This window comes from Sinocyclocheilus anshuiensis, unplaced genomic scaffold (genome assembly GCF_001515605.1).
Source record: "Sinocyclocheilus anshuiensis isolate Anshui unplaced genomic scaffold, SAMN03320099.WGS_v1.1 scaffold1155, whole genome shotgun sequence".
Classification (NCBI taxonomy): Eukaryota; Metazoa; Chordata; class Actinopteri; order Cypriniformes; family Cyprinidae; genus Sinocyclocheilus; species Sinocyclocheilus anshuiensis.
The window spans coordinates 123,581-136,704 of record NW_015542398.1 but is presented as its reverse complement, the minus strand read 5'-3'; the positions used below and the strand labels follow the sequence as shown (position 1 = coordinate 136,704).

General features: G+C 39.8%; 2 protein-coding genes and 1 non-coding gene across 6 annotated transcripts in view; all 3 read left to right on the top strand.

Moving 5' to 3' along the window:
* Positions 1-804: 804 nt before the first annotated feature.
* On the top strand, positions 805-3,622 carry LOC107692898 (succinate dehydrogenase cytochrome b560 subunit, mitochondrial-like). The gene is made up of 6 exons (XM_016492111.1): positions 805-897; positions 1,667-1,726; positions 1,812-1,913; positions 2,054-2,115; positions 2,352-2,515; positions 3,460-3,622. Exons 1-6 carry the CDS (start codon positions 881-883, stop codon positions 3,562-3,564), a joined length of 510 nt encoding a protein of 169 aa, XP_016347597.1. The 5' UTR covers positions 805-880; the 3' UTR covers positions 3,565-3,622.
* A 1,945-nt stretch (positions 3,623-5,567) lies between these two features.
* On the top strand, positions 5,568-5,641 carry trnar-ucu (transfer RNA arginine (anticodon UCU)). Its single transcript has one exon. It is a non-coding gene; the product is annotated as a tRNA-Arg (tRNA).
* A 2,959-nt stretch (positions 5,642-8,600) lies between these two features.
* The window catches only part of LOC107692883 (cell adhesion molecule 3-like), a 62,729-nt gene continuing 58,205 nt past the window's right edge, over positions 8,601-13,124 (top strand). For all 4 annotated transcript variants that reach the window (XM_016492092.1, XM_016492091.1, XM_016492090.1 and 1 more), the window contains exons 1-2: positions 8,601-8,810; positions 10,014-10,204. In XM_016492092.1, the coding sequence (XP_016347578.1) occupies positions 10,084-10,204 (121 nt within the window). In that variant the 5' untranslated portion in view covers positions 8,601-8,810; positions 10,014-10,083. The remainder of the gene's footprint in view (positions 8,811-10,013; positions 10,205-13,124) is intronic.

Here is a 13,124-nt window from a genome sequence, read left to right as displayed (position 1 = left end):
ATATTATTATTTAAACCGAAAATAATTAATCAATCAAGAATACCAATTTACATAGCCTAACTGACAATGACCTCACATACCGGTTGTACTCATAGATATATAAACACCTATACGCCTCATTGGCCGCTTTGAGCCGTTGCTGCGATATAATAGTATTGTGTAATAATTATTAAACAAAGTAAGAAACAAGTAAGGGGGTGGTTAGAATATGAGCAGGGTAATTCTGGCCATTCATTCAGGGCTATTCTGGGTTGTAACTAGTACTAATACAACATTGGGCTGTGGAGGTATGGCCTACTCTCTTGGAAATGCAGAGAACAGGCTTTCTTCAACTTTCCTTAATGCTTGCGTTGTCCTGTTTGCAATTGGCTAAAAAGGAAAATATATATATATATATAATAAGTCCACAGATTTATGATAAACAATGAAATCCTTATAATCAAGTGACGATAAACGTACTCTTTGTAAATAAGCATCAGCTTTCACAGCTTACTAGCGATATCGCTAGCTATTAATAGTCTAACACTGGTGGCTAATTAAGCTGTTAACATAAAGCTAACAATGACCAAAAAACATACAGAAACAACTGTTCAGTCTTACCTGTGAAAGATAATACCCCGAGATCTGTTTTTATTATTGTGTGACGGTTTGTAGATGCCCAAGCTGCCGACGAGTCAGGTATGTTTTCTTCTGTCCCGATATGACAGTTGCCCGCACCAATATGGCGGCGACGTTGACGTGCGGTCGAGCGGCCAATGAGGCGTCTAGGTATTTATTATGTCTATGGTTATACTGACCTTACCAAAATGGCGGCGGTTTGTGAACTCTTTTGTGACATAACATCCTGCTGCGTCACGTCCGGACACTCAAGCGCAAAAACATGGCGTTGCTTCTAAGGTCAGTACGAAAATGTAATTTTTAAAATGTGGCAGTTTTGCTTTTTCTTTTGTTTAAGATGAAATGAATCGTTGTGACATTCTTTTTGAGGCCATATTATCTGGCAGTGCTGATGCTGTTAACGTGTTGTATATATAACAAGTGCACTTTGACTACTGTAACCTGTATAACCATGTATATGCTTCATGTTTTTGTTTTTATTCTCAGTCCCTTTATTTTTATTTCAACATCAAGTTACTTTCAAAATGTTAATAGTAATAATTTATTCTGTTGTGTTTGTTCATACTGTCAGTAAAGTTCTTGTCACCAGAATCAATCAAATCAATTATGATAATTAAATAACAACTTTGAGTACTGTGTTGTTTGTCACTTAATATGTAATTTTCATATGTCTGAGCTCATCTCTGGAGTCCTATCACATGCATTGGATCAGACAGTTTGACATGACATCCCTGATTTTTAGGATTATCCATAATAGGTGTTACTTATGTCCTGTTAGGTTATTTGTATGAACAAACAGTGAATCTTCATATGCCAGGTCTGGGCTGTTGTTGTGTTTAAACTGTTCAGGGCCATATTACCGAAAGGTCCTGTACAATCTGACAAGTTACAGACCAGAGACCAGAAATGGGATATTTATAATGTACAGAATTACCAGGTGTCCCTGGTACATTGTTTTAACTGTATGTAAATGTCTATTTGTACTTAAATGAGCTAGTTTTATACTTGAATACGTGTCTGAAATATATGGGGTTTCTCTGTGTTAAAGGACAGTGGCCCGGCAGGGTCTGTGTTCATCACGGTTGCAGTTTGGCGTACTCTACAGACAGTGAGTGTACTTGTGTTTTCGTAACACATTTTCAAATGAAGAATTCATATTAATGTGTAAAGCTCCTTTTGTTCCGTCTTTTCAGTGCTGTTCCTATGGGAACTACAGCAAAAGAGGAAATGAACAAGTTTTGGACAAAAAACACACGACTCAACCGACCTGTCTCACCTCATGTAAGCATCTACAAGTGAGTGTTAACACTTCTGCCTCTTGGAGTGTATTGATCATACAATCTACAGGATTAGATGTGTGAGGATGCTGGTTTGGGGTGAGTTCTAAATGGAATGTAACTAAAAGTCGATGAGTTAATGGCTTTGGTGTTTTCAGGTGGTCAGTCCCCATGATGATGTCCATCTCACACAGAGGAACAGGAGTAGCACTGAGCTCAGGTAGCTAACATATATTCTTGTCTTTCGATAATGTGTTTAAAGGACCACAAAATGATAACTATAATGATACATATATTAGCATCCACGTCAATGCATGATAATGTTCTGTTTATTATAAGCATACAGTCATGTTGTCTACTGCTTTAAATGCTCAAGCACTTTAAAGTTAGGTATATTCTGATTGTCTGATTTTGCATATTAATATAAAATGATGATGTTGATCTTTTTGGTCTCAGGAATCTCTGCGTTTGCACTTGCCGCGTTGGTGTTACCTGAGAGTTACCCATATTACCTTGATCTGATTCACTCCATGTCCTTTGGGCCCCAGTTTCTTGCTTTCAGCAAATTTGCTCTGGCTTTCCCAGTGGCTTACCACACTTTCAACGGCATCCGTCATCTGGTACACACACATATAAATAATAAATGAAGTATATTCATATACATATTCACTCCTGCTGATAATGACTCATGACAGTGTAACCAGTTGAATGTGACCAAATATGTGATCAAAGTGTGAAATTAAGACGCTATGGTTCAGTAGTTTGGGGTCAATAAGATTTATTTTTTTAATCAAGAAATTACAACTTTTATTCAGCAAGGATGCATTAAATAGATCAAAAGCGACAGTACAGACATTTAAAATGTTAAAGGGGTCATATGATGCTTTTTTAAAGATCATTATTTTGTGTATTTAGTGTAACAGATGCACAATCAGCTTGTAACACTCCAAAGAGAAAGGAAAACTTGAAATCGCATCATATGACCCCTTTAATAAGATTTAGATTTTACCAATAAATACTGTTCTTTTGAATTTTCTATTCATTAAAGAATCCTGAAAAAATATATCACAGTTTCCATACAAATAATAAACACCAACGCTGTTTTTAACATTGAAAATAATATTCAGCATATTAGAGTGATTTCTGAAAGATCATGTGACAGTGAAGACGAGTAACGGCTGCTGAAAATTCAGCTTTGCCATCACAGGAATAAATTACATTTTAAAATATATTAAAACAGAAAATTATTAAAAAAAGTAATAATATATATATTTTTAGATCAAATAAGCACAGCCTAGGTGAGCATAAGAAACTTCTTTCAAAAACTTTAAAAGCCTTACCAACCCCAAACTTTTGAACGGTAGCGTATTTTACATTCTTCAGTGTTTTCCTCATCTGCCAGAATAATGAATGATCATTTTATAAGACTATTCTGAGCAAATACTGATATCATTTTGATTTATTATTTAGCATATCATGTAATTAATTAGATTCTTTTTTTTAATATGCCCAAATATATCATAGCACACTTTGATATATATCTCTCTTTTTCTCTTTCTTTCAGATATGGGATCTTGGGAAGGGTTTTAGGATTCCTGAAGTCTATCGTTCTGGCTACATTGTCATTGCTCTGACTGTTGTCACATCGATTGGTCTTGCTGCCATGTAAACCCATGGACATGAGAGGACTGGGTGAGACGCACAAATGAAGAAGACGTGGAATTGGATGAAGTGGTGTTCTTTTGTTTATCTGTCTTCGAAGTGGTCTATATAAGGACCAAATTGATTAATATAATAAATAAAAAAATAATAAAAAATATATATCAACCCAAACAATATCCTCTGTGTTTTTCATGCCTTGCACACTGCTAAACTGAAAAAGAGGGGCATAGCACTTAACTTGGCATTTAAAATGAACTTTACAGCAATCATATGGAAATATGAGGAGTGGGCTGAGCATTTGATTTCTTGTTGATATATTGTTGAGCTTTGATTGACTTGTGTTTGATTTCATTTCAGTTTAATAAAAATCACTTTGGGTAGCAAAGGCCCTTCACCAATTAAACCTCTAGACTCAATATATGACAAATGTAGTTTTGTGATTTCCTCCCAGCATGACTTGGTTATAAGAAGAGGTGAAGATCGTAGTATGAATCACGTACTGTTTTTCTCCGCCCAATTTCCTGTAGCATTTGCATCTATAATGATACTGTTTTAAGACGATGCATATAAAGCATTTATATCTGTTGCCTTCATGTGTCATAGTGATGGTAATGGTGATGTTTCATAGTAGCCACTAATAAGAGAGCGTGATTAGAATCTTGTTAGTATTTTAAATAAACCCAAGTGTTGAAGTCTGGCTGCACAGGTTAAATTATTCTCCTTGAATCTTGTTCACCTGAATGCTAATGTCAAGGATTGCTGTGGGCTTTTTTCATTTAAATGGTAATGTCATAAAATGGATTGGTTTGGATTACAGACTACATGAAATCACTACACTGAATGTTTATTGAAAAACTCCATCCTGGAGTCCTAAAGCACCTGTTCTCTCATCATTTCCCTTCCTCTTCACTAAAAAACTAAATCAAGAGATAACATATTTATCTGCATGTGAAACTAGAAGGCATGCCCTTCCACTTGTTGTGGTCAAGAATAAACAAATCATGTTCAGTTGCAGTATTGCATGAGGTTGGTTTATGGGTTAGAGCAGAGGTTTTCAAACTGAGATCTAGGGAACCCAGGAATCCTTTGAAAAAAAATTATATATATATAATTTTGTTTTATATATATATAATTTTTTTTTTCAAAGGATTTGCAAAATATATTTTCTGGACTGTCCAAATTATGTTAACTTAAAATATTTAATGTTTAACAGTAATTCTTAACACATTTATCAATTTTGTGAGTGCTGTACAAATTAAATTGAAAACATTCACTTCAGGTTTATACACTCAACAGTACTCTAATTGTGAAGATAATTCACTGTTAATTTAATAGTAGATAGCCTAGTTTCCTATTTTCCATTTTTGACAGTATATACAATATATACAGTAATATCATGTTTACTGTTTTCACTCTAAATGGGTCTTCATGCACGAAAATAGCTGCCTTTAACATTTTACGAATATATAGCTATTCTTCTAGAGCTTGAAAACTCCCGATCTAAAGTGATGGGCAGGTTAATTCATCTTATAATGGGCTAATTTTACAACAAACAAATAATTAACCTACTACTGAAACCCGATGATACATAAATTACGGACATGATACACAAAACGACGCTTTTCAGGTAATGTTATTTATTTCTCTTATGGTTTTTGCTTGAATAACGTTTGCACAGCGGATTATTAAAAGTAAACCTCGCGCAATAATTAGAGTGTTTGAGCTATGGTAGTAATTTGAATAACATAATGGCTTTATAGAGTTGCTGAGATTTTTGGATGATTGTCGTTTTCAAGAAGTGATCAAAATAATCCATGTTTATTTCGCTTTTGGATGATGAGGGAGGCTGTGGCGCCATTGCCGCACGACGTAAAGACGAGAGAGGCGCGGGTGCGCCCCCTAGCGGGACATGACGCATTTACACGCACGAGCAGCGCACTGGTCCTGATGCTGCAGGATGCGGTATTGATGCAGAATATGACCTCGCTTTACGCTGCATCATGAGGCTCAGTCTCTGTGGCGCAATGGAATAGCGCGCTGGACTTCTAATCCAGAGGCTCCGGGTTCGAGTCCCGGCAGAGATGAGTCGATAATGACGCCATCGCGGAATGATGGCTTTTTTAATGCATAAATAGGTCTTATGATGCTTAATCGTAGCTGAGGATGCAATGCACATTACATTTTAGTGAATGAACACACTCTTGTGTATGCCTAGCAATAAACCGTTCGTTATGAAAACAATAATAAAACATCCATTTATTATAATTTAAAAATGTAAAAAGCCTAGTTTATGCGGTTGTATGAGTTTTTCCACAGTTAATTAACTATCCAACGGTTTGCAAACGACATGTAACGGTTTGGTAAATTGCAATATATAGTATTCTTGATTTTTTTTTAGCCTATATTAATACAGCAAAAATAGCATTTTTTCTTTTTAGGGATGCAATATTATGCATGTTATGTAGAGGATGCAATATACAGTATATTAGCCTACCTTTTTTGTGAATGAACCCCTATGTATGCATATTAATAAAACACTTTTGATTTGAGAAACATTATTACAACCCCAGCTTTAAGAAGGGAATAATATGCAACGGTTTGGTAACTTGCAAAACAAAGTATTCTAGATTTTTACGTTTTTATCCCACATTTCTAATACATAAAAAATGTCAATTTTTCTTTTTAATGCATTCTAGTCCCCTTTTGCTCTCTCAAATCAGTTCAGCTGTAATATACTTGTCTGTGGTCTTGCCAATAAAGTCTCTCTAACGTGAAGATAATTTTCCTGAATTGCACTGGGGAGAGCAAGAGAGAGAGAGAGAGAGAGAGAGAGAAAGGTGGAGAAAGAATGAGAGCCTGCCAGAGAGATGGAGAGAGACATCAGTGTCCTATTGATTTCCCAGCGAACGGTGTGATTGGCTCTTCCCAGTCATTATGGAATAGAGATAGAGAGGAATCTCACCTCTGCACTGCCTGATCAAACTCTACGGGAAATCCTCTTCCAAGAAACCCTCCTTCACTCTGTCGTGCATTTATCTGAATTGAAAGTGTGAATGTTCACTAGAGAGTTTCTCAGTCATTCATTTATCCACTTTGAGCTCATTTTCATCCTCTCATCCACCCACATGAGGCAATTTCACCAGTATCATCCTGCTTTGAAATTCCGTCTACAATTTTGCCATTCATATGTGATCCTGGCTTGTTCATCTACTTCTCCACAGGCAAGTTGGTTATGTGAGAGAAAGAGAGAGAGAGGGAGAGGGAGAGAGATGGCCATGAGGGCTCATTTTAATGCAGTATTTGATTTTATATGTTCAGCAAGTTATTAAACTGATCATTGAGACGTTCTGTTCATATTATCCCTCTCTTCCTGTCTCCCTCGCACGCCTGGGCCGGTCGGAAACTCGGGTGTTGGTTTCTGCGCTTCTGGACACTCGCACGTCGAAGAAAAGGAATTGCGCAGGTCACGCGTGGACTGTCACAGCTCTGCGGAGAATGACGTCAGCGTCTCTATAAAATGATGAAATGGCCATGGGCTCTGTTTCCAAACACTAGAAACTGAAGGTACACTGGACCGCACTTCGCAGACTGAAATACAGTTGCCTGAATATTTTCTCAATCCGATAGGCTGAACTACCTCGGTGTGGAATGATGTAACCGGGCGCTTTCTGGGAATACCGGAACGCTCGCAGTACAGTCTCCTGACCGGTAGATGTAACTGTCTCATCCGTATCAGTGATGAAGACAGTGTTGACGTGCGTGCACAAGCTGGGATGATAACACTACAAACATACTGTATCTTTTTATTTACCGCATAAAGAGATTAATTTTCCACTGTCTAATCTGTGTCATGGTTTATTCACTCTGTGAAATTAATAAAAGCCGACAGGCTGTGGGCTGCTGACATTAGACACAAGTATGTAGTGATTTGGGCCGGAAGTGTCCCGCCCCAAGGCTCCGGTTGGCTGCTCAAGCCACCGCCACGGTGACCGAGTCGCTGCTCTCTCGGGGTATCTGCCTCTCGTGCGGTCGTCCATGTTTAACCCCGTGCGTCTCCCGCACCGCACAGTGAGTAATCCGCGTGCAGAACTAATCCTTAAATCCTATCGCGAGTCGCAACGCCCTCCCCTCCCTCCTGCCATCCCCTTCTCTCGCGCGGGCCACCCGAGCAGCCGGCGGGGTCTCCAGAGCCCGGCTCGCGCGGGGACTCTATTCACAAGACCACACCTCGCGCAGCCACCAACCTATATAAAGGGTCGACCCTCACGAAAACATTTCACCCCGAAAAATTGGATTAAGAAGATTGAACATATTTTCATGACCATGAAGATTTATTGTGACATTATTTTCATGACAACTAAGCCTTTGAAAAAAAAAATTAATAAAAAAAGCTATTTATCTCAACGACTGAGTCCAGACGTTTTGTAATTCACATAATTCTTAATGATGATTTTATTTACTGTAAACAGACATGTTATTTAATTCCGTGTAAGTTAATAAAATATATTTTCTTTTGAGTTAAATATTTAAAACAGCTATTTATTTATTTACTTGGTTATAGAAATTGCACAACTAGTGTGTTTTCTAAACATTAGGTAAATTAAATAATTTAATGTATTGTTTGCATATTTACTCTTTTTTTAGATAAATTAATTTATAATATTTTGACTTTACATTTTGCATTTTGAACTTCAAAGTTACTAATAACATCTATTTGTATATGCAAATATAATAAATTATGTTCTTTATTGTTTTCGTCTAATGTTTAGTCAGAAACACAAACAAACAAAAGGTTAATATGTTAAATATAAAAGTTATAAGTTTCGTGAGATTCTTCTAAAAACAGACTAGGCCACGAACTTTACGCACTTCTAACATAAATAATTTTATCAACAACAACACTAATAATAATAATAATAATAATCTCTCAGGCAGTATGGTCTAGCCCTATTATCCAAATGGTACGGCCAAATCGTATTAAACCCCCACCCCTCCCCCCTCCACACCGCGCGCCTCCCTCCCTCCCTCACTGCCTCCCTCCCTTTCTCCGTGCTTTCAGACAGACTGTTTTGCTGCAGTGAACGGTAGCCGTGGAGAGAGGAAAAGGCAAGAAAAACAAGATAGCGGAGGGCGAAACGAGAACCAAGACAGACAGATCCATTGGGACCTTAGCGTGAGCGCCAGCAGGCATAGACGGGTCCAACACTCCAGAACCGACGGATTCGACGGGCATCACGAGGAGCGCTTATAACGGTGCGTATTGTAATCTGCCCTCCTTTTGAGCACACAGACACGCAGGGGTATTATTGTCGTTGGCGTCCTGGCGCTTATGCTGAGGGGGGAGACACCTGTCAGGTTTGTAAATAGGGGCACGCTCATGCTCTGGAATGCGCCTGCATCCTCGCGCGCCTCTCCTGACGGGCGCACCGGGCAGGAAACCGTCCAACGAGCTCGGAGGTGTTAAACTATGAGCGAAGGGAAGAGGGTTGATGTTAAAGTGTGTTTAGGCCTACTGTTAATGCGCTGATGGCTGCTTGCCCCCTCACGTTTCCCCTCCCAATCGCGAGCTCTACCAGCATCCCTGCCGCTCCTTCTGCATTCAGCGCGCTCGGACTGTGTGCATCTGCTACTGTTTTCCGTGGTTCGGTGGGGCGTCCCGGTTGCGCGGGTGAGAACGGGACTGGTGCTCAGCGGGAGAGAGAAGGGGGAGGGAGGGAAATAAAGAGGAGAAGTGCGAGAAAAGAACCGATGAGTGAGGGAGGCGGCGCGGGTGGTTCCGTTTCGGGTCGCGTGTCACAGACTGGCAGCAGGTATCATCACCTCATCCCAACAGTCGAGATGAGGCGAGGCTTCGCTGCTCGCGCTGAACATCCACATCCACATCCACACACACACACACACACACGCACACTGACAGTTTGACAGCCACTGTCCGTCCTTGCCTCCCCCTATAGTTGCACAACAATACAAAGCATCTCTGCGCGATGGCCCGCCGCTCCGCAGGCAACGCCATGACTTGCACAGTTCACACAAGCGCACTAAGAGAGAGGAATAGGCAGCCAAACGACCTGGACTATTGTGTGAGGCTGCGCGCTGAATTCTCAACGGGCGACAGGTGCACCTTCCTCTCGCGCGCGCAGCAGTCAGAGCGGGAGAATAACGAGAGCGGTGTTAAAGGCTACCAGGAGGATTTCGGGGGCAGCGCTCTACAAATCTCAATTCAGGCACGCGCTTGCTTTTACGTAGCTCTTGTCGATTCAGAGTCCTTTTCTGGGTTACTGAATGACGAAGGGAATGTTTTCGATCACTGCGTCACATCACACACAGCGAGTGACACGAGGCGATCAATGGAAGCACTGGGGCAGCGCGGGAGTGAAGTGTGTGTGCTCAGCATCAATGCGACCAATCGGCGCTCTCCGTCTGTTAATGTGTGTATGTGTGTGACCTTTCTTCCAGTCAGCGCTTCGTAGAGCTTCTCCACTTCTCCGGGTCTCGAGAGGACTACTGGGTTTAACGCACTGGACGGATGAGCGGGATGCGCGCGCGTCAGAGTATGACATTCCCCGCGTTGCAGCGGGCCGCTCTCAGGGCGCTCGCGGCCTTGACGATGATTCTCGCAACCTCCGTTAGGAGCAACTTCGTTTTCGGTAAGAAAGGCCCCCCCTCCCCCTCTTCAGTCACTCAGCTCCTCCCTAATGTTTTCACTGTTTTCTGTTTTTACAAGGGAATCACAGAGCCGTTAATAAGCTCGTGGGGCACAGATGAACCTCCCCCCTCATTTCAGCTCTAACGGAGTTTTCTGCTGTGTTCTGTTATTTTGGGAACTATAACATTATCTATCTATCTATCTATCTATCTAAATTGTTGGTCTGAGTCTTCTTTTCATTATGAACTCATTTTTCCTTATAAGTGTTTTAACATACTTGGAAGGATTGGAGATCAGGAAATCGTATCATAGTTTTAGGAAATCATAACTGCTTTTCTTTTATTACAAATACACCACAAAGAGTATCTATCTATCCTCAAGCACATGTGCACACATTACATTACATTATACTAACGGAGATGGACTGAATTGTGTAGGTGTAGCTATTGGTTCTCTATAGAGTTTAGGACCGAACAGCATCTTTATCAAATCCTTTTCATTATAAAGTCTAAATTTGTTCACCAAGGAATGCAGCTTGTGTCTGATTCATTGTCACCGTTTCAGCAGACTGATGAGTGGAGATCATAACTGCTTTTAATTTGAAGTAGAAGTATAATTTCTGCACAAGTGTACATTACACAATCGCAATGAGTTGGAGTGAATCAGTCTACTGGCTTGTGTAGGTGTATTGTTACTCTCTAGAGTACTCTCTGAACAGATCTTCATCAAATGTCCAAATGTTTGAGTGAAAATATGGATGATTAATCATGAATGGTGATTGTGATAGAGTTTTCCTTTAGAAGAAGTGTGAACTGGACATTTGTGTTGAAATGTCAGATTCAGCGAGATGGTGTCATTGTTTCAGCAGAGTCATGAATTATTTTCTTTTCTTTCTTTCTTTCTTTCTTTCTTTCTTTCTTTCTTTCTTTCTTTCTTTCAATCCTGATCTCATCCTTTCTCTCTCACACACAAACTCTGTCAGCTGTTTTTGCTGCTTACTGCATTATTCATTATTGTGCTTTTTTTGTGTGGTTTTGCATATCCACTGGCCCTATGCATCCTTAATGCGAATGTGAATGTATGTGTGAGTGTGTGCAGATGTAAGAAACTCATACTTTAGTTTATATGCACTAGTGGAGCGGGTTGTTTAAGAGGTTGTTTGATTGGTGTATGAACATGTTGAGTGCTGTATCTATAGCTGGAAACAGAGTACATGATTTGTAGGTTTGTATGTTCTGCACTGTATGATCTGCAGCCATCAGATTTTAGGGTACATTAAATTACTTGTGATGCTGCTGGTTCCACCTACTTTTGCTAACTTTTCCTGTGCTGCTGTAACCAATCAGTGTATTGCAAGGTCTTTTCACCTATGTCCACTAGCATCATTCATTAGAACAAAGTGTAAAGCTTTTCACATGAATGCAGGGTTTACTACAGAATTCTGTTTTATTAGTGAGGCCCCGTCCACCCTTCATTCTACATGCGTGTTTACATATTAGAAATTAATACTTTATGCAGCAAGGCCACATTAAATTGGTTAAAAGGGACGGTAAATACATTTATATTGTTACAAAAGATTTCTGTTTCAAATTAATTATGTGCTTTGAACTTTCATCAAAGAATCCTGTAAAAATGTATCACAGTTTCCACAAACATTTAAGGAGCACAGCTGTTTTCAACATTGATATAGCCTAGTGATACATTGATAGAATTAGTGAAATATGCAGACTGTGCTGGAGTTTCTGTTGGATTTAGTGCAAAACCATATTGTTTACTATGAGTGGGTTAATAAAAGTGTATTAAATTGACACCATACCTTTGGTCATTAGCAAACATGATGATTATAGAAGATGATAATCAGACAATAGCGCTGTCTATTTTTGATTCACAAAGATCCGGCTCATAAGAGTCATTGGCTTGTGAATCAGACTATACTTTTAAATAACTAAAAAGAGTTGGCTCATAAAAGTAATATGTTCGAGAATCAGATTGGTGGCAGTTGATTCACTGAAAAGAGCCGGCTCACAAGAGTCATTTGTTCGTGAATCTGAATACACTGTCCGCGGTGAGTTTGTTTTCGAGTGCATCCCACGAAACCATTTCTTGCTATTATTTTGCAGTGCACGGTTACACCGCATTCAATACAGATTGCAAACCCACATTCATAACTCAGGTAAATGTGATTTGTCTTATAGCGACATCACATCATAAATTATGTATATATAAATGCGTTATATATAAGTAGGCCTATAGTCCATTTGAGGTGTACGCGAACACAGGTGGTCGACACATGTGCTCTAGAAAGCTTCATCTTTGTCCAGTGTCTGCTTTATTTTTCTCGAGAAGTTATGACCGATTAAATGTCTTTGTTCTCTTTTAAGCTTAAGTTGCTGCTATCTCATAACCCTCTAACAGAAGCATTTATCAATGCGTGTGTCTGTTGTTGTTGCAGTCTCTGCTATTTTGTTGTTGTTGTTGCGTCTCTTTAGTTTCATTTTCTACTGTGAAATAATGACTTGGGACAGTGTTGCCACCTTGTGGAAAAACTGACTAGTGCAAAACCAAGTCAATAATTTGCGCCGACGCCGACGCTGATGGCTGCCTCCGTGGCGTGCTCCGCAGTTGTTTTTATGTTTTTGTTAGTTTGTCCTGTCTTTAGTTATATCCCTGCAATCAGTTTCACCAGAGACAAATTGCTGGACATTCGGAAGTACACACCACCCGATATTTCACCGGTTTTCGATTATTCTGATGTTTTGCTGGACATTGTAGTCGGGGGAGCTGCTGCGCTGATCAAACGCTTCAGGACGCGCAGACGGGGGAAGCGAGCCGGCGCGCTCATCAAGCTAAGGCAGCGCGGATTCAGAACGCCGTTGCCTAGCATCCATCTGGCGAACCTCCGCTCTCTACCCAACAAAACA

Coding starts and splice junctions, on each gene's coding strand:
- LOC107692898 (XM_016492111.1), top strand. Junction 1,727..1,811: donor TTTGGCGTACTCTACAGACA/GTGAGTGTACTT, acceptor CCGTCTTTTCAG/TGCTGTTCCTATGGGAACTA. Junction 2,116..2,351: donor AGGAGTAGCACTGAGCTCAG/GTAGCTAACATA, acceptor TTTTGGTCTCAG/GAATCTCTGCGTTTGCACTT.